Raw genomic sequence first — 21193 nt, forward strand, 5'->3', positions numbered from 1 at the left:
CAGTGGCGGCTGCTCATGCAGGGCGCATGGGCGCCGCTCCCCCCCCCAGGCCATGCACCCGGCTCCTAATCTATATGCGGGGCGCCGGACGCATGGATTTCAATGCGTTTTTTTTTTTGAAAGTACGTGATTAGAGCTTGAGGCTCTAATTGGCTTAAAAAAAAAGGGTGGGCTTGGGGCGCAGAGCACTGCGCCCTAAGCCTGCCCAGTTGTGTGACACTAGCGAATATTCACTGTCCTCCTGTTTTTCCTCCTGGCCAATCCAGGCCAATCAGCGGGTCCTGAGACCCGATTAGTCGGGAGTCCTAAGACCACCTTGGCCGTTCCAGGACTTCAATCAGCTGTACACGGCGCCTGCGCCCTAGGTCCAGGTTCCTTCCCCACCATCCAAGTGGACCTAGAGGGGGAATCAAAAAGAGCCGAGCGAGGCCGTGCTCGAAGCGTGGCGAGCGAAGCGAGGCCACGAGGGGCCCTCTTACAGGCGCCGTGTACAGCTGATTTTCAGCTATTCTCCTTCCAGATCCTACAGTAGAGGGGGGTCCTTATCCGCCCAGCGGAACTTTCTCGGCAGAACACCGGGACACGGGGAGACGCAGGGATAAAGGTACGCGGGGGTGGCAGGCGACGGGCAAGCAAGCGCTTGACGGGGTGGGTAGCAGCGATCGATCAGACAACGGGGGGTGGGGTAGGTTTGGTGTTTGGATGACTGACTGGCTGGCTGGGGGGGGGGGGGGGGTTAGGTTGGCCGGCTGGGTGCGGGCCGCCCTCCCCCAGGAAATTTGAGCACCAGCCACCACTTGAACGCAGTAGGTGGCAACAAATATAGTACACTGACATTAGGAGAATACTACTGAACATATAATAAAAAGTCCCTGGGACTGAAGATGTAGACTTCACTATGTGATAAGCATTGGTGAAAACAATGTCAGAGCTGCATTTTCCTTCTTGATAGGAACCTATTTCAAGCTTTCGTTCAGGGAAGATCTAAAAAAAATTGTTAAATTATTTTTGGCTGAGAATAATGTAATTCTACTCATGATGACACTAAGCTAAACTTTTCTAACTTAAGGACCAGTGAGAAGTAAAATTATTAATATACATGCAGGGACTTTTCACCATGGTATAACACCACATGCAACTATACCAGTTACTCCAGAGAAGGTCGTTCTTTCCTAAATCTAAAGGATACCAGATCATATTTTACTCCACGGCAGATTTCAATTCTTCTCTGCTGTGTGGGTAGTTACTTCTGGCCATGATTGGGAAACCAATTCAAAGAATAATAGGTAAATTTCTTTTTTTTCTACTTAGGATGCAAGTCGATCTCTTATATGATGTACACTGTAGGTGTATTATTCCTTTAAAATATGCTTGCCTTACAGTGGGGCAAAAAAGTATTTAGTCAGCCACCAATTGTGCAAGTTCTCCCACTTAAAAAGATGAGAGAGGCCTGTAATTGTCATCATAGGTATGTATACCTCAACTATGATAGACAAAATGTGGAAACAAATCCAGACAATCACATTGTCTGATTTTTGAAAGAATTTATTTGCAAATTATGGTGGAAAATAAGTATTTGGTCAATATCAAAAGTTCATCTCAATGCTTTATTATATAACCTTTGTTGGCAATGACAGAGGTCAAACGTTTTCTGTAAGTCTTCACAAGGTTGTCACACAATGTTGCTGGTATGTTGGCCCATTCCTCCATGCAGATCTCCTCTAGAGCAGTGATGTTTTGGGGCTGTCGCTGGGCAACACGGACTTTCAACTCCCTCGAAAGGTTTTCTATGGGGTTGAGATCTGGAGACTGGCTAGGCCACTCCGGGACCTTGAAATGCTTCTTACAAAGCCACTCCTTCGTTGCCCGGGCAGTCTGTTTGGGATCATTGTCATGCTGAAAGACCCAGCCACGTTTCATCTTCAATGCCCTTGCTGATGGGAGGAGGTTTGCACTCAAAATCTCACGATACATGGCCCCATTCATTCTTTCATGTACACGGGATCAGTCGTCCTGTTCCCTTTGCAGAGAAACAGCCCCAAAGCATGATGTTGCCCCCCCCATGCTTCACAGTAGGTATGGTGTTCTTTGGTTGCAACTCAGTATTCTCTCTCCTCCAAACAGGACGAGTTGTGTTTCTACCAAACAGTTCTACTTTGGTTTCATCTGACCATATGATATTCTCCCAATCCTCTTCTGGATCATCCAAATGCTCTCTAGCAAACCTCAGATGGGCCCGGACATGTACTGGCTTAAGCAGGAGGACACGTCTGGCACTGCAGGATCTGAGTCCCTGGCGGCGTAGTGTTTTACTGATGGTAGCCTTTGTTACGTTGGTCCCAGCTCTCTGCAGGTCATTCACTAGGTCCCCCATGTGGTTCTGGGCTCACCGTTCTTGTGATCATTTTGACCCCACGGGGTGAGACCCTGCGTGGAGCCTCAGATCGAGAGAGATTATCAGTGGTCTTGTATGTCTTTAATTTTCTAATTATTGCTCCCACAGTTGATTTCTTCACACCAAGCTGCTTGCCTATTGCAGATTCAGTCTTCCCAGACAGGTGCAGGTCTACAATTTTGTTTCTGGTGTCCTTCGACAGCTCTTTGGTCTTCACCAGTTTGAAGTGTGACTGTTTGAGGTTGTGGACAGGTGTCTTTTATACTGATAAGTTCAAACAGGTGCCATTAATACAGGTAATGAGTGGAAGACAGAGGAGCCTCTTAAAGAAGAAGATACAGGTCTGTGAGAGCTAGAAATATTGCTTGTTTGTAGGTGACCAAATACTTATTTTCCACCATAATTTGCAAACAAATTCTTTCAAAAATCAGACAATGTGATTGTCTGGATTTGTTTCCACATTTTATCTCTCATAGTTGAGATATACCTATGATGACAATTACAGGACTCTCATCTTTTTAAGTGGGAGAACTTGCACAATTGGTGGCTGACTAAATACTTTTTTGCCCCACTGTACATCATAAAGATTGCTCCCAGTAATAAATAACCGATCAATAAAGCATTAACTAGCAAAAACAAGAGAAACTCTTTGTTTTGATAGTCAGTTGCTTTCCACATTCTCCACAAACAGGCCATAATAAACCATTAAATGCTAGGCTCAAGCTGCTTCCCACTACTATACAAATGAAAAACAAGAAAACAGGCAGGGGTCTTTTTCTGGGCAGACGAGAACATTGAACTATGAATCCTGTAGGAAACGACATTGTTATAACTAATGAAAGGTTCTAGATATGACATTTAAAAAGACATACCTGCATTTGACTCTGCATATACAGTGGGTAAAATAAGTATTGAACACGTCACCATTTTTCTAGGTAAATACATTTCTAAAGGTGCTACTGACATGAAATTTTCACCACATGTTGGTAACAACCCATGCAATCCATACATACAAAGAAACCAAAACAAAAAAGTTCGGAAATTATGTTATGTGTAATAAAATGGAATGACACTGGGAAAAAGTATTGAACACACTAACTAAAATGTATTTAATACTTGGTACAAAATCCTTTGTCGGTAATGACAGCTTCAAGACGCCTCCTGTATGCATTGCTCAGGTGTGATTTTGGCCCATTCTTCCACGCAGTCTTCAAATTTTGAAGGTTCCATGGGCCTCTTCTATGAACTCTGATCTTTAGTTCTTTCCATAGATTTTCTATTGGATTTAAGTCAGGTGATTGGCTGGGCCATTCTAGCAGCTTTATTTTCCTTATTTAAAACCAATTGAAAGTTTCCTTGGCTTGGTGTTCAGGATTATTCTCTTGTGCGGAAATGTCCACCCTCATTTCATGTTCATCATCCAGATTTTTAATCAAGAATGTCTTGGTACATTTTTCCATTTATCCTTCCTTCAATGATATGAAGTTTGCCAGTACCGTATGCTGAAATACAGTTCCACACCATGATGTTCCCACCTCCAAACTTCACTGTTGGTATTGGGGTGTTTTTGGGGTGATGTGCAGTGCCATTTGACCTCCAAACATGGTGTGTATTATGGCATCCAAAGAGTTCAAGTTTGGTCTCATCTGACCAGACTATATTTTCCCAATATTTCACAGGCTTGTCTAAATGTTGTGCAGCAAACTTTAAACAAGCTTCAACATGCTTTTTCTTCAGCAATGGAGTCTTGCGTGGTGAGCATGCATGCAGGCCATGGGCAGTTGAGTGCATTACTTATTGTTTTCTTTGAAACAATTGTACCTGCTAATTCCAGGTCGTTCTGAAGCTCTCCACAAGCGGTCCTTGGACAACTCTTCTGATAACTCTTTTCACTCCTCTGTCAGAAATCTTGCAAGGAGCACCTGGTCATGCCCGGTTTATAGTGAAATGAGGTTATTTCCACTTCTGGATTATGACCCCAACACTGCTCACTGTAACATTCAGAAGTTTAGAAATCCTTCTGTAACCAATGTCATCTGTACGTTTTGCAACAATAGGGTTGCAAAGGTCTTGAGAGAGCTCTTTGCTTTTACCCACCATGAGATGTTTCTTGTGTGACACCTTGGTAATGAGACACCTTTTTATAGGCTTATTATATCAGTTGAGACTGAACGAGCTGATATTAATTTGCACTGACAAGGGGCAGGATTGCTTTCTTACTACTGATAGATATCAGCTGGTGTCCTGGCTTTCCGTGCTTTTTTGCACCTCCCTCCCTTTCTTCATGTGTTCAATATTTTTTCCCTGTGTCATTTCATTTTATTACACCTAACCTAATTTCTGAACTTATTTGTTTTGGTTTATTTGTATGTATGGATTGCATGGGTTGTTACCGACATGTGTTGAAAATTTCATGTTAATAGAACCTTTAGAAATATATTTATCTAGAAAAAATGGTGAAGTGTTCAATACTTATTTTACCCGCTTTATAACATTTGACTTGTGCTGGGAAGGGGATTTCAGCAGGGGGCGGATTTGTACTGGGACAAGGGGGGATTTATGCTTAGGGGTAAGCATGCAGATTAGTGCTTCATTTTTTTTTTTTTTGGGGGGGGGGGGATCTCTGCTGACACATAACTGCTCATACTACGTCTTGGGGGTGGTGCAATTTGACATGTTTGCTCTGGGCTCTATATGACCTTGTTTCGGCACTGGAGTGTTTTCCTAATGAAGAGCGACCTGTGGCAGTCCTAAATGATGCCTAATTCTTTTTAATGGGGACAGCGTGAACTGTACACATTCATGTGGGCAGGAACCCTGACTGCAACAAAAATAGGCCTGGTCTCATGTTTTACCAATCATGCTATGCTCACATAAACCTAATTATACGGTTTAAATTAAGGCCCCTTTCACACATATGGACTGTTTATCCGTTTTTCATCCATCCGTTGACGGTTGGAAAACGAACATCAATGCATCTCAATGGAAAAACAGATGTTGGATTATGATCCATTTACATCCGCTTCTGTGTCCACACCTGTTTTTTGGAACAAATCAAAGCTCTATTTTTCTTCCATTTTTGCATGAAAGAATGGCTCTGGGACTCGAGTGGTTAAGGACTCTAGGTGGTAGATGTAAAAAGCGAATGACAAATGGATGACAAACGGGTGACAAACTGATGTAAACTTCATACGTTTTTTTCTTTGAAAAAAGAAGCGACTGAACTGATCAAGCGAACGGTTCACATGTGTGAAAGGGGCAGAGGATGAAAAAGTTGCAAAAAAATTTCCTAAATGAAATGCCATTAGAAAACTCCATACCAGCTAGACCATAAAATCAATAGGTGGAAACTGTGCTGAACGGTACAAGAAAAAGATACTCAGATTGCCCTGGAGAGACAGACACACAGACATAGGCTGCTGTACTTCTTTGCAAACTTGGACTTTTCCTTTAAATGTGAAGCTTGACCATGCCCTTTACACTCACAGAGCTCCCTGTTTGTTTTTTTTAAGGGCCCATTCACATCAGCTTGCATGCATTTTGTGCCATATAACATGCATGCTGCCAAAAAAAAAAAAAAAAAAAAAAAACTTAAATGAACTTTATGCATTACAATGCATTGTGATGCGCAGAGCAGTGCTGCGTAAAAATGCAGACATTCATTGAGGGAGATTCACTAAAACTGGTGCACACAGCTTCTAGGTTTTATTAATTAAGCAAGCTGAAGTTAGAAGCTGACTGGCTACTATGCACATCTGAACCAGATTCTGTGTGCACCAGTTGTAGTAAATCTCCTTTGTTATGTTTTCTATGTACATTCTGAAATTGCAAGTGAAAAAGTTAGCATATATGCATACGTGCAAATATATGCCATCTTTAGCATTACTCATTTTTAGATTATTCATATGCCAGCTTTCCTAGTCTGCTCCTCAGCATTAATTGGAGATGATGAACCAGGTAAATCTTCCCTGTGCTTCACTGTGCTCTGTAGGAATATTTTATTTATTCCTTGCCAGGGAATGGGTATATTGGGGTAGTTCTGTCTCTACCTAATCTCTCCTCTGCTCTTTTTTGTTTTAAAGGAGAAGTACAGCCAAAACTCATTTGGCTGTATTTCTGTGGATCCCAGGAGTGCAGTTCGTCCTGTTTGCTGATGTCACAGAGCCAATCCAGGCTCGAGATGGGATCCGCCCAGATCTCTGGACCAGCATCTGGCTCGGGAGCTGCTGAGAACCTGAGCTGGCCGCTCCCGCTCCCTCACCCCATCAGACCGATGCTGCATTCATCTAGGTAAATATGATTCACAAAAAAAAAAAAAAAATCCAATACTTCTCTTTGAAGCCATTTTTTACTTGTTTTAAAAAAAATAGGATTTTTACAACAGCTTACCTATAAAATCCTTTTCTTGGAGTACATCACGGGACACAGAGCCACAGTAATTAGCCTGGGTTATATAGGCACCTTTAGGTGATGGGACACTGGCAAACCCTAAACAGGAAGTTCAATTCCCCATATAACCCCTTCCCTTACCGGGAGTACCTCAGTTTTGTAGCAAAGCAATACACGTGTAACCAGAAGGCTGTTTCTGTAATGCCGACAGAACTAAATTCAAGTCCCAAGGGTTCAGGGGTGCTTTAACCGATGGATTAAGCCGCGTTACCCCCTGTATAAAGCTTCAGATCAAAGAATGCGAAGCCAGCGGACGTTGAAACACCACTGATCAGGCCGAGACCTGGCTCTTGATAGTACTCAAGGCCAGCTTTATCTCTAGCCCCATTTGCAGAAAGGCAAGAATTCTACCTATGACATACTTCCTAGGATGCCAACCCCTGGATTCACACCAAGAAACATATGCCTTCCAGACTCTATAATAAATGACTCTGGAAGCTGGCTTCCTTGCATTAATCAAGGTAGGTATCACTGAGCCTGAAAGCCCACGATTCTTTAGAATGCGGGTTTCAATAGCCAAACCGTTAAATTTAGCGTTTGTAAAGTAGGATGGAACACTGGTCCCTGCGATAGCAGGTCTGGACGTGGTGGCAGGGTCCATGGGTTTCCTACTGCCATCTTTACTATTTCTGCATACCAAGATCTTCTGGGCCACAAGAACTACCGACTTTCTTTCCAGCTTGATCCTGCGAAGAAGTTGAGGTAGCAGCAGAATAGGAGGGAACGCATAAATCAGTGAGAACTGACCCCACGGTGTCACCAACGCATCTGTTCCGCATGCGAGTGGATCCCTTGTTCTAGACACAAAGTTGTTGACTCTGTTGTTGAACCTGGACGCAAACAGATCTACATCCGGGATCCCCCATTGTTGGCATATAGCCAGGAAGCCTGGAAGGTAGTCTGCCTTCCAGTTCTCTATCCCTGGAATGAAGATTGCCGAAATGCACAGCACATGTTCTTCTGCCCAAGTTAGGATATGGTTTACCTCTGCCTGGGCTGCCTGACTTCTGGTGCACATGTTCTTCTGCCCAGGTTAGGATATGGTTTACCTCTGCCTAGGCTGCCTGACTTCTGGTGCCCCCTTGGTGATTGATATAAGCCACTGCTGTGGCATTGTCAGATTGAATCCTGACAGGAGAATTCTGCAACCTGAATGTCCAGGCTTTTAGGGCTAGACACGCTGCCCGAATCTCTAGAATGTTGATGGATAAGGTCTTTTCGGGTTCTGGCCCATTTCCCTTGGACAGACGCTTCCAGGACTGCTCCTCAACCTGACAGGCTGGCATCTGTTGTTACCACCTTCCAGGTAACCAGTAAGAAGGATTTCCCCTTCTGCAGATTCTCGGATATCCTCCACCAACTGAGGCTCTGGGGCACTTTTGGTGACAAACGCATTGGAAAATCTAGTGCCTGAATCTTTTTGTTCCAGGTCGATAGGATACTGTTTTGCAGCAGTCTCGAATGAAACTGAGCATAGGGAACTGCTTCGAATGAAGCCTGGAGGAAGCTATCCATGTGGGGGGACATTCCTGGAGAAGAAACCCCCCTTTCCCATGATTTTACCTGGAGCTTTGGGCCTGAGAAGCGTGCAGCCTGAGACACAGAGACCAGACTGACAAGCATGGAAAGGTACGTGTTCTTGACAGCCCCCAGTGGTGACTATAGGCATAGCAACATTTACTTTAAAGGAGAAATAACCACAAGAATTAGAAAAATTCTTCAGGAATCTCCCTTACCTTATCCAGCTGCAGGGCTCTGTGGTAACAGACCCCATTTTCACCTCTCACGGTGGGTTCCATTTAGAAAACCTTCAGGGACTGGGGCCCCCTTCAGCCAGGAATATGGCTGAAAAAAACAAATACTGGATCCCGGGGTCCAGCTCTCTAAAAAGAGAAGCGTTACAGGCAAAACCTCGTTTCTTCGGACACGAGGACCGGGTACCATTCAATTTGGCCTGGAAAAGACACTCTGAATGGATCCGGTTGCATGGCTTGCCCCAGTAAGGAATATTTCAGCGGAGCTCAGCACAGGACATCTTTACTCGTGACCAACACCTAAGACACTGGCGAAAAAACTGAGGTACTCCCGGTAAGGGGAGGGGTTATATGGGGAATTGAACTTTCTGTTTAGGGTGTGCCAGTGTCCATCACCTAAAGGTGCCTATATAATCCAGACAGTAATTACTGTGGCTCTGTGTCCCGTGATGTACGATAAAGAAAATACAGTGGTCCACAAAAGAAAAGGGAGAACACAGGACAGGACTGGAAGGAGCTACACTGTTCTGTGCAGTGGTGAACTCTGCCCCTTATGCAAATATAGGAGCACCATGATTAACCAAGGTTAACCAAGAAGCTTGCTAAGCTGAAGTATACAAGTCAAAGAGAATCCCACCTCCTGTGCTGTCCCTGCACAGCAGCTGGGAGACTCTCTGGACAAGACATAGGGGTTGATTTACTAAAGGAAAATTCGCTTTGCACTGCAAGTGCACTTGGAAGTGCACTCGGAAGCGAAGTCGCTTTAGATCTGAGGGGAAGATCTGAAATTAGGGGAAGCTCTGCTGATTTTATCATCCAATCATGTACAAGCAAAAATGCTGTGTTTTTATTTTCCTTGCATGTCCCCCTCAGATCTACAGCGACTGCAGTTCCAAGTGCACATGTAGTGCAAAGTGGATTTGCCTTTAGTAAATAAACCCCCCCAGTTTGCAATTATGCATGCACTACTCTAAAAGACAATTTCAGAGTGTTTGCATAAAAATAGGATTTTTTAAAACAGCTTACCTGTAAAATCCTTTTCTTTCGAAGGACATCACGGGACACAGAGCCACAGTAATTACTGATGGGTTATATAGGTATCACTGGTGATTGGACACTGGCACACCCTATCAGGAAGTTCAACCCCCTATATAATCCCTCCCCCTTGCATGGATACCTCAGTTTTGTAGCCAAGCAATATAGTGTATTAGAAGAGGGGCGGGACCTCTGTGTCCCGTGATGTCCTTCGAAAGAAAAGGATTTTACAGGTAAGCTGTTATAAAAAATCCTATTTTCTTTCTCGAAACATCACGGGACACAGAGCCACAGTAATTACTGATGGGATGTCCCAGAGCAATGCTACCTGAGGGGGGGGAACCACGACCAAGTAGGGTGCAATCAGACCTGAGGACCCTGTACCGCTGCCTGCAGCACACTACGACCAAAGGCGATATCCTCATGCCTTCTCACATCCACCTGATAGAATCTGGTGAATGTATGAACTGAAGACCAGGTTGCGGCCTTGCAGATTTGAGCCATAGAGGCCCGGTGATGCACTGCCCAAGAAGCACCAATAGCCCTTGTGGAATGTGCCCTGATCTGAAACGGAGGAATCTTCTGTTTCAAACCGTAAGCTTGAATGATCAACTGTCGAATCCATTTAGAAATGGTAGCTTTTGACGCTGCCTGTCCTCTATTGGGACCCTCTGGCAGCACAAACAAAACATCCGTCTTGCGGATCTGAGTAGTTGCCCCTAGATAGGCCTTAACTGCTCTTACTACATCCAACGAATGTAGAGATCTCTCTTCCGGAGAACAGGGATCTGGAAAAAAGGAAGGTAGAACAATGTCTTGGTTTAAATGAAAATCAGAAACCACCTTCGGTAAAAAACTAGGATGAGGGCGTAGTACCACTCTATCCTTGTGTATAATCAAATAAGGCTCCTTACAGGAAAGAGCTGCTAATTCTGATACTCTTCTAGCAGAAGAGATGGCCACCAGAAAAATTAATTTCCTTGTCAACAAGACCAAAGGAATCTGACTTATTGGTTCAAAAGGCTGTTTCTGTAACACAGCCAGGACCAAATTCAAGTCCCAGGGGTTTAGGGGCGCTTTAACCGGAGGATTAAGACGCATCACCCCCTGCATAAAAGTTTCGGACCAAAGAATGCGAAGCAAGTGGCCGCTGAAATAATACTGATAAAGCAGAAACCTGGCCCTTGATGGTACTCAAGGCCAGCTTCATCTCTAATCCCATCTGTAGAAAATCAAGGATTCTACCTATGACATATTTCCTGGGATGCCAACCTCTGGATTCACACCAGGTTATATAAGCCTTCCAGACTCTATGATAAATCATCCTGGAAGCTGGCTTCCTTGCATTAATCAAGGTAGATATGACAGGACCTGAGAGCCCACGACTCTTCAGAACGTGGGTCTCAATAGCCAAACCGTCAAATTTAGCGTTTGTAAGGCAGGATGGAACACTGGACCCTGAGATAACAGGTTTGGGCGTACCGGTAGGGTCCACGGGGAACCCACCGTCATCCTTACTATTTCTGCATACCAAGTCCTTCTGGGCCAAGCGGGGGCCACCAGAAGTACCGACTTCCTTTCCTGCCTGATCCTGCGAAGGAGTCGTGGTAGTAGCAGAATAGGCGGGAATGCGTAAATCAGTGAGAACCGATGCCACGGAATCACCAACGCATCCGTCCCGCATGCAAGAGGATCTTTTGTCCTTGCCACAAATCTGTCTATCTTTTTGTTGAATCGGGATGCAAAGAGATCTACATCTGGAACCCCCCATCTTTGGCATATGGCCCAAAAGACGTCGGGATGCAGAGACCATTCCCCTGGAAGTAACTGCTGGCGACTTAGATAGTCCGCCTGCCAATTCTCTATTCCCGGGATGAAAACTGCCGATATGCATGGCACATGCATCTCTGCCCAGACTAAGATCTGGTTCACCTCTTTTTGAGCAGCTCGGCTCCGGGTGCCTCCCTGATGATTGACATAAGCCACTGCTGTGGCATTGTCGGACTGGATCCTGACCGGACAACCCTGTAGCCTGATAGTCCAGGCTTTTAGAGCTAGATGTATCGCCCGGATCTCCAGCCATCAGTAATTACTGTGGATCTGTGTCCCGTGATGTTCAAGAAAGAAAATGTAGCTCTGCTTGGGCAGATTTATTGACCAACGTGGGGTCTGAGGCAGCAGGAGAAAGCTTAACCTGAACAACAGAGAAACTTAGGAAGCAGGTGGAGGCAGAGCCTTGCTCATCTTGCTCATCTTCTACACTATAAAGACTTGAATATACAACCTTAGCTGCTTACAACTCTGGATTTACTGATTGTTGTGACATACAGTCTTTACTGAAGAAAACCTCTGCTTTTTCTATCATATGCTCATTATAATTTGTTAAGGTTTGTGGCTGTTTTACAGTCAGATATAAGAAATGCAGCTACAGCTGTAGCTATATATTCATTAGTACATGTAATACACTGCAAGTAGAGTATGGGGTTGATTTACTAAAGGCCAATAGACTGTGCACCTTGGAAGTGCAGTTGCTCCAGAGCTTAGTAAATGAGGTAAAGCTTCACTTTGCAAAGAATATCCAATCACCTGCAAGGAAAATAAAAAAAACAGCATTTTTGCTTGCACATGATTGGTTGATAAAAGTCAGCAGAGCTTCTGCTCATTTACTAAACTCTGGAGCAACTGCACTTTCCAAAGTACACAGTCTTTTTGCCTTTAGTAAATCAACCCCTATGTGTCTAAAAAAAAACCAAAGAAATGGTAATCAGGGATAGATGCAAAAATGTGCAACATTTATTAACCACTTGCTGCCCGCCCGCCGTCATATGATGGCGGGACGGTGCAGCTGTTGTTCTGGGCTGCCGTCATATGTTGGCGCAGCCTTCCAGGCAGCCCAGGGGGCCCGTGCGCGCCGCATCGCTCGGGTCCCGGTGCGCGTGCCCGGCGGCCGCGATGTCCGCCGAGCACCCGCGATTGCCCGGTAACCGAGCAGGACCGTGGATCCACGTCCTGTCAGATGGGAGGAGACCGATGGTGTGTTCCTTGTACAGAGGAACACCGATCGGTCTCCTCCACTTGTGAGTCCCCTCCCCCCCATTAGAACCACTCCCTAGCAACACATTTAACCCTACAGCGCCCCCTCCTGGTTAACCCCTTCATTGCCAGTCACATTTATACAGTAATCAATGCATTTTTATAGCACGGATCGCTGTATAAATGTGAATGGTCCCAAAAATGTCCGATGTGTCCGTCGCAATATCGCAGTCACGATATAAATCGCAGATCGCCGCCATTACTAGTAAAAAAAAAAATAATAAAAATGCTATAAATATATCCCCTTATTTTGTAGACGCTATAACTTCTGCGAAAACCAATAAATATATGCTTATTGCGATATTTTTTACCAAAAATATGTAGAAGAATACATATCGGCCTAAACTGAGGAAAAAATTTGTTTAAAAAAAAAAAAAAATTTGGATATTTATTATAGCAAAAAGTTAAAAATATTGTGTTTTTTTCAAACTTGTCACTCTTGTTTTGTTTATAGCACAAGAAATAAAAACCGCAGGGGTGATCAAATACCACCAAAAGAAAGATCTCTTAGTGGGGAAAAAAATGATAAAAATTTCATTTGGGTACAGTGTTGTATGACCACGCAATTGTTATTCAAAGTGCGACAGCGCTGAAAGCTGAAAATTGGCTTGGGCAGGAAGGGGGTGAAAATGCCCTGTATGGAAGTGGTTAAAACACACATTACATAATAATAATCCCTACCTGCGTGACACCCTCAGCCTAGGCATGCAAGTAGGGAATACTATTATGTATTGTATGTTTCAATACACTTTGGAAATTTTTGCATTTAACCCTCATTAACATTTATTGTTATTTCTCATTGTTTACTCTGTTTGGGATACTTGCATTTATACATATTAACTTATTACACATTACCCTATGTGCAGTTAAATCTTATTTTTACTTAATGTCTAAATTTGATTTAAAAGGAGCATGCTTATAGGAGGAGAAAGCCAGAGGCAGAGAGATGAGCTTACCAGTCAGCCGCTACTCCTCTACTGTCCAGTCACAGGCTGGGGAGGGGGGAGAGGTATTACTTAAAGTGGTTCTAAAGGCAGAAGGTATTTTACCTTCATGCATTCTATGCTTGAAGGTAAAAAAACTTTCTGCATGTAGCTTTCCCCTAGACACCCCCCCCCCCAATACTTACTTGAGCCCTATTACGATCCAGTAATGTGTATGAGAGCCGCTACTCCAGGGCCTCTGTCTCCCCATTGGCTGAGACACAGCAGTAGGAGCCAATGCCGGGGGGGGGGGGGGGTGGAGGGGAGGAGCCCAGAGCGCCGAGGGGGGACCTGAGAAGAGGAGGATTGGGGCCGCTCAAAACCACTACACAGAGCAGGTAATTATAACATGTTTGTTTTTTTGGGGAGTTTTTTTTGTAATAAAAATTGTAGGTTTAATGTCACTTTAACTGCAACAGAGATAAATCACATTTCCTGCCTGCCAGACAGGGCTGTTTTGTGTGTAGAGGTGTGTGCAATTCATAACTGGATGAACAGAAAAACAATTTTTTTGGCGGGTACAGCAGCAAACTCATATGTATTTTATCTGTCTAGTTAGCAATTTGCCTAAAATATAGCTTTAAAACTGCAATTAAATAAAACAGTCACTTAATGGTAACCAAGCCATTGTGTTCATGGATGATATTTTTACCTATGACTTGTGTTGAATCCACCATAGAAACCCGAGAAACTGGGGTCAGCATACTAAAGAGCTGAAGGGTTAAGTCTGTAGTTGTAAGAGATGTGAACCCTTTGAGCAGGAGTTGCTGCAGACCCGAAAAGTCTGTCCATTTTAGCTGCCCCTGAAGCTTCTCTAGCTTCTCTCTGTTCTCTGACTTGTCTAGGGGCAAATGGGACAAGAGCTTGTTCAGTAGCCTCAACGCCATCAAATATTCAAACTCAAAGTCTGATTCCATCAGGGCAACAGCAACCCAGAATATAGTGGACAACAGGTTGGTGGGATTATTGATGTGATTAGGATCAGTGATGTTGTCTTTCAGTGATGATGAACTCCTGGTTTTTGGAGAGAATCCTTGCTGAGTACAGGCCTGAATCCTGTCTAGTGTAGCGCTACGTGGAGGGTCAGAGGACTTGTCTGAAACACCAAACTTTTTAGGAACGGAAAAGCTTCTCTGGTGTCGGCTGCGCTCAGATGTGGCTGTATTTCCACCAACAACCCCAGAGTTAATGTTCAATTGTCCTGTGCTCTTCCTGTTTGCATTTAATTTGGCATTCGAGGCCAGATCAGGAGAGGATGACCTGTAATACAAAAAAATATGATGGTAAACAACATTTATTATCAGTCAGGTAGAAAACTCGAATGAGCATGGCCCTCTGATTTCTCTTGAATCAAATTGTATTGTAACGTCTGCCTTCATTTTGTAAAGTGCTGTGCAAACTGTTGGCGCTATATAATAATAATTATATATGCATGTTTTTAAGACCAGAAAGGACTGATCTGGAAGCTATGATGTATTTTCATAAACTACATAATATGATATTATATGATATATAATGATATATATTTTAACATTTATCTGTTGATGCACTTTTTATGTAACTTGCTCACATTTAATTTAAATGTGAAATAATTTTTGTTAAAGGGGGCTTCCAGATTTTGATAAGTCACCCCCCCCTCGGCACCCCCACAACCACTGGGCCAGGGTTGTGCGGAAAAGGCCCTTGTCATCCTCAACATAGGGACAAGGTGCTTTGCCAGGGGGCATGTGGCCTAGTATGGCTCAGGAGGATGGGGGGCCATGCTGGTCTTCCCCCTTTCCTGCATGCTCAGATAAGGGTCTGGTATGGATTTTGGGGGGTCCTCACGCCATTTTTTTTTTTTTTTTTACACTTTGGCCTGAGGTCCCCCTCCAAATACATACCCGTCATGAAGGGCCTGGTATGGATTGGGAGAGGGGGGAGAGAACCGCATGCAGTGTTTTTTTTTTTTTTTTTTACTGTCGTCTCTTTTGTTTACATTCCGCTTCCAGCAGTGAATCCCCGCTGACAACAGAGGAGTCACTGGTTGTAAAGGATGTGGTGTGTGCCAGCTCCTTAACTACCAGCTATTCAGTGTACCATTGCAGAGAATCACCTTATTTCCTTGGCAGTACACATAACAGGGAACAGGAGGAAAACTTCAAAATAAAGGAGATCGTCACTGAAAGATTTCCTGTCTATTCCTATTTTGCTGACGACTCTAAACTACTATATTCTCCCTCATATTTAATCTTAATCACAATGAAGGAGGTTGAGTCTCTCCAGTGAAGACACAGGCAGCCATAAAAAACAGACATTCCAACTCTTCCCTACGCTATCCAAAACCATTAATAAATGGCTTTAGATAAACTTTAATATCGCTCAGTCAGCAAGGCTAAGCTAAAGGCACATTGATTCATTCAGTCCTGAAATAAGCCTAGACACACGGCACATCCAGTACAGCACTGGATATAGCACATGCACATACAGCGCCCCAGATTTTCTGAGCATTGTTTCTGAAGACTCTCCTCTACCATCAGGAAGCACAATCCTGACAGTGTGACAACACACAGTTCAGCCACCATATTTAGGCGGTTATAGTAATGTAGTGCAATAGGTGGCTATTTGGTTATGTTTGCATAAAAATGCCTCTGGTGTCTGAGATAATGCTTCTGAGCTAGACAACTGTGTTATGATATGTGGAGTCAAGCATACAGCAAGCTGTAAGATATGCAAAGTATTTCATAGCAATCCAAATAATAGAAGCGCAGCTGTACCAGCTGGGATCAAATGGGATTCATTTCTTTTTTCTTTTCTCTACTGTGCCTAAAGCAAACGCACACATTTCATTTTTCAAGGTAATTGGTAAAGTAAGTACTGCTGCAGTCCAGAAAATCCACATCAAGTATGGTGACAAGCAGGGTGTAGGCTAAGACTAAAAGGCAAATCAAGGCTAAAAGCCATCAGTCCAAATGTGTGCACAATCAGATTTCAGTCCACAGACGTTTGTGTGCTGACAGAAAGGCACAATGGGGGTTATTTACGAAAGACAATAATCCACTTTGCACTAGAAGTGCACTGCAAGTGCAGCCGCTGTAGATCCGAGGGGGACATGCAAGGAAAATTAAAAAACAGCATTTTAGCTTGCACATGTTTGGATGATAAAATCAGCAGAGCTTCCCCTCATTTCAGATCTTCCCCTTAGATTTACAGGGACTGCACTTCCAAGTGCACTTGCAGTGCAAAGTGGATTTGCCTTTCATAAATAACCCCCAATGTGTATGATATACTGGAATTGTAAGTTATAAAACAATTAATGAAGGCGAAATGCTCAGTGGTGTTTTCAACCATGCATGCGCAGCTTGGTGTACATTCTGAAGAAGATTGCAAACAGGCAGGTAAGTGTACTATATTGTAGACATTGCATATCTCTCCTGCCAGAAAAAGCTTACCTGTTCACAATTATTTATATTTAGCCATAAGTTCCACTTTAACCCCTTCACACAGTATCCCCAACGCAGCAGCTTCCTGATCACATGATGGCTTTGATTGGCTCTCACAGTGGTCATATGATCAGGAGCCCGTCCTGCTGCCTCCCAATCAAAAGCTGTGACAAGCGCGGTTAGTGAGAGCTCAGTCAGCGTGTAGTTAGTGCACTTTCAGCACACAACCTCGGACCACTGTGGATACATCTGTTCAGTGGCAGGGCCGTTAATGTCCATCTACCTACCACTGCAAATATGCTTTACACGGTCAGGAAGAGTTTAAAGCTGAGTTATGGACCAAATAAATATTGTGTAAAGGGGAAAATTTATTCTTACTTAATCATGGCGAATTTGTGTTTATTCCAGCTTGAAACAGCACCTGACTCTGTGCAGGAGTTTCTTGTATATAAAACCAGTTAGTGCTCACTGCACTCTGCTCATTGATGTGCTGAAAAAGGCCAACACAGTTCACAGCACCTGATGAGGAAAGCTTCTATCCACTTTGAATGCTAGCTTACACAGATGTGTACATTTTTTCCTAGGATTTAATGTTATGTATTGTCCTGAGCGAGTTCAGTTACCCTGCTAGCTGTGAATGGGTGCAGCCATAGCTCCCACATACACAAACAATTATGACAATGTCACATACCTTGACAGGACAGCCAGTAAATCACTGTTCTTTAGGCAGTCTGATAAATTATCCACCGCTGCTTCCAAAGTGAGAAGAACTTCCATGACATAACCCTGAAAACAACATTACATTAAAGGTAATGTTAAAAGCAAATATTATTTATTTGGTCCAACATTGGTTGTTTAAACTAGACCAGTGGTCGCCAACCTTTCCGACCTCACGGACCACTAAACTCACAATTTTGAATCCCGTGCACCACTAACATGAATTTTACATGCCTTATACACACACAATGGTCTGGCTCTCTGCCCCCCTCACCCTGAATCACACTGTTGCCTTATACACACAATGGTCCGGCTCTCTGCCCCCTCCCTCCTGGATCACACTGCTGCCTTACACACACACAATGGTCTGGCTCTCTGCCCCCCTTCCTCCTGGATCACACTGCTGCCTTATACACACAATGGTCCAGCTCTCTGCCCCCCTCCCTCCTGGATCACACTGCTGCCTTATACACACAATGGTCCGGCTCTCTGCCCCCTCCCTCCTGGATCACACTGCTGCCTTATACACACAATGGTCCGGCTCTCTGCCCCCTCCCTCCTGGATCACACTGCTGCCTTACACACACACAATGGTCTGGCTCTCTGCCCCCCTTCCTCCTGGATCACACTGCTGCCTTATACACACAATGGTCCAGCTCTCTGCCCCCCTCCCTCCTGGATCACACTGCTGCCTTATACACACAATGGTCCGGCTCTCTGCCCCCCTCCCTCCTGGATCACACTGCTGCCTTATACATACAATGGTCTGACTCTCTGCCCTCCTCTGCATCACACTGCTGCCTTACACAGACTTAACATTGGATCTCACCTCCTTATTCAGCCATGTGCTCGAGCACCGTGTTCACTCCCATGGTCTGTGATCAGAGCTGCCACTGGAAGTCCCCTTTTTCACCTCCCGCTTTCTACACTTCTCCCGACGCCCCCCTCTGAGTTCACAATAGCCGGAACTAGAGAGGAGGCATCGGGTAGTATCAAAATCAGCGCCCATCGAGAACAACACTGGGCGGTATACATCCACCACAATGTTAATCTGCAGCAGAACCACTGCATTAGACCATATTTGGAAATGAGGCCTCAAAACTCACCTAATTACTGTGATGCAGTCAAATTACATATCTAGTAATAAACATGGCTCTCTTCATACTTTTCTGCTCATTTTCCCTGTGCTGCCAACACATTAAATGTTGGACTCCAGCTCTCACACACAAGCTCTCCTACAGACTGACATACCCTTCTAAACACACCTCCCTGAGCAGCATTGTTGACTAGGCACTGTTCAGGGGGGCATGTTTGAGTGCTGGCTGCTTCTTAAAGTGGAACTTCAGTCATTTTTTCATCTTTCCTTTAATTGAACCTTCTTGTCCTTGCTGTGTAATCATTGGAAATCAAAACTGTAATTTGGTGGCTGTAAATACCTTATTCTGTATACTTCCCTTTTCATTGCTGATAAAACGCCTAGGCTTATGATGTAGTTTCCTGCATTGCACTGACTCCCGGGAGAGAAACGTCAGATATCCCAGCAGTGCTTGTTTCTTCTTTTTTCATTCAATCTCGTGAGAGTTAGCTGCCAGAAGAAGGGGGCGGGGACGAGGTGACGAGGGGTGCGGGGAGGAGGGGCGAGGGGACAAGGGGAGGTGGAGACAAGGGGAGGTGGAGACAAGGGGAGGTGGAGACAAGGGGAGGTGGAGACAAGGGGAGGTGGAGACAAGGGGAGGTGGAGACAAGGGGAGGTGGAGACAAGGGGAGGTGGGGGGGGGTCGCAGGAGAGCTGAAGGGGCTGAGGTTGGCTACAGGGCTGGAGGGGGTTGGATGAGGGCGGGGATAGGAGGAGTCTGAAAGGACCCATGTGCTTTCATAGGAGTAGAATTTTGTCTAGTCTAGTGAAAGGAAGATTGCTCGCTCTTTTTTATGTGGAGATTTCAGCCCTATACACTTATTACACCCCCAGGCCAGTCTGCACAATCTTCCCTGGATAAATTCACATTCCTTATCTCATCTGCATAGGAGATTATTTCTCTGGGCTTGGGCCCCGCCTCCAGGCAGCTGTCCGCAGTTCCCTGACACAGCGGATTTGTGTGTGTGAAAAGATCCTGTGACAGGACTCACCTGTAGCAGCTGAGGCTCGTCTCCTCTGTGTTTGCAGTTTTTTGTAAGAAAAAAAATCCAGCTACATTATGGTAAAATATAAAATACTTTTGTTTGCTGCTTTCCTGTTTGAACAAGCATAGTATGTACACTTTCCTCAGCTGTTTCTGTGTTCCATGCTGTTGATACTTTGCCATAACAGGGCATGAACTTCCACAGAATCTGCCATTCCTATGGCAACGTATCAACAACAATGTGCACCCATAGTTTGCTTACGGCACGGGCTTGAGACTAGGAAGTGCATACTGGGTAGCCAGCAGCACAGAAATCCAGGAAGTGAACAGGCAGCAGCTTCACCTGCCAACAGTTAAAATGGTTGCAGCCAGACTCAGTGGAGGACGATTTCTGCAGCACATTTGCAAAGTACAGAATCACAGTATATATAAAATAATATGAAAAGTGGTTGGAGGGAAGCTTCAGAATGGCACAGATGTTTTTATTACAAATTATGTGAGCAGATTGCAGTTCCTCTTTAAAGGGGCCTATAAGAGAATTCCCCTCACTTTGTAGTACTTTCTCTCACTTACAGTTTCATCGCAAGGACAGGAAGGGAAAAGAAAGGAGTTCTACTGCAGCCTTGAACTGCCATAACACAGGAATCATGTTGTGTGGATTGTAAAACACATGTCAGTGCAGAAAGCAGGATAAACGTTCACAATACAGTACCTGAATTTCATCCCCATATTCTCCAATGACTTCCACCAACCTAGACAGAAGGTCGGATAAGGCATGAGCAGAAAGGGGCTGTTTCAGAGCTCGCAGGATCTGGAACGATCGACCTGCATAATGACGGGAGGAGCTGGAAAGTGCAGTCTGTAAAGCCACTTCACTTAGGTGCTGCTCCAAATGGAAACCTGTGGAAGAGACCAATACTCCTGTATTTATAATATTCATTATTTAGCCTTTTGCAGTTCTTCTCTTTACCTTGTTTGGGAGTAAAAAAAAAAAAATTAACAATTCTTCAACATTACTTTTTAGTCATGCAAATGTAAAATATTGCATATGAATATTTAATTCCTAACCCTTGCAGCCAGCAGGGTGTGAGTGAAAGCCTAATAATCAATTTTTAGACAGTTTATTTAATACTATGCTGTGAATAGCCTGAATATGTATAGTACAAATCTGAAAAGCGTCTTCATTTTACATTTTGTACCCAATAAAAAATGCCATCCCAATTGT

At 44.2% G+C, this 21193-nt stretch overlaps 1 protein-coding gene across 5 annotated transcripts in view; it reads right to left on the bottom strand.

Moving 5' to 3' along the window:
* FRY (FRY microtubule binding protein) overlaps nt 1–21193 on the bottom strand; it is a 653558-nt gene that overhangs the window by 90958 nt on the left and 541407 nt on the right. For all 5 annotated transcript variants that reach the window (XM_073613350.1, XM_073613351.1, XM_073613347.1 and 2 more), the window contains 3 exons: nt 20681–20868; nt 17823–17917; nt 14362–14969 (listed from right to left, as the gene is read on the bottom strand). In XM_073613350.1, coding sequence (XP_073469451.1) covers nt 14362–14969; nt 17823–17917; nt 20681–20868 — 891 coding nt within the window. The remainder of the gene's footprint in view (nt 1–14361; nt 14970–17822; nt 17918–20680; nt 20869–21193) is intronic.

Source organism: Aquarana catesbeiana, linkage group LG02, assembly GCF_042186555.1.
Source record: "Aquarana catesbeiana isolate 2022-GZ linkage group LG02, ASM4218655v1, whole genome shotgun sequence".
In the NCBI taxonomy this organism is placed as follows: Eukaryota; Metazoa; Chordata; class Amphibia; order Anura; family Ranidae; genus Aquarana; species Aquarana catesbeiana.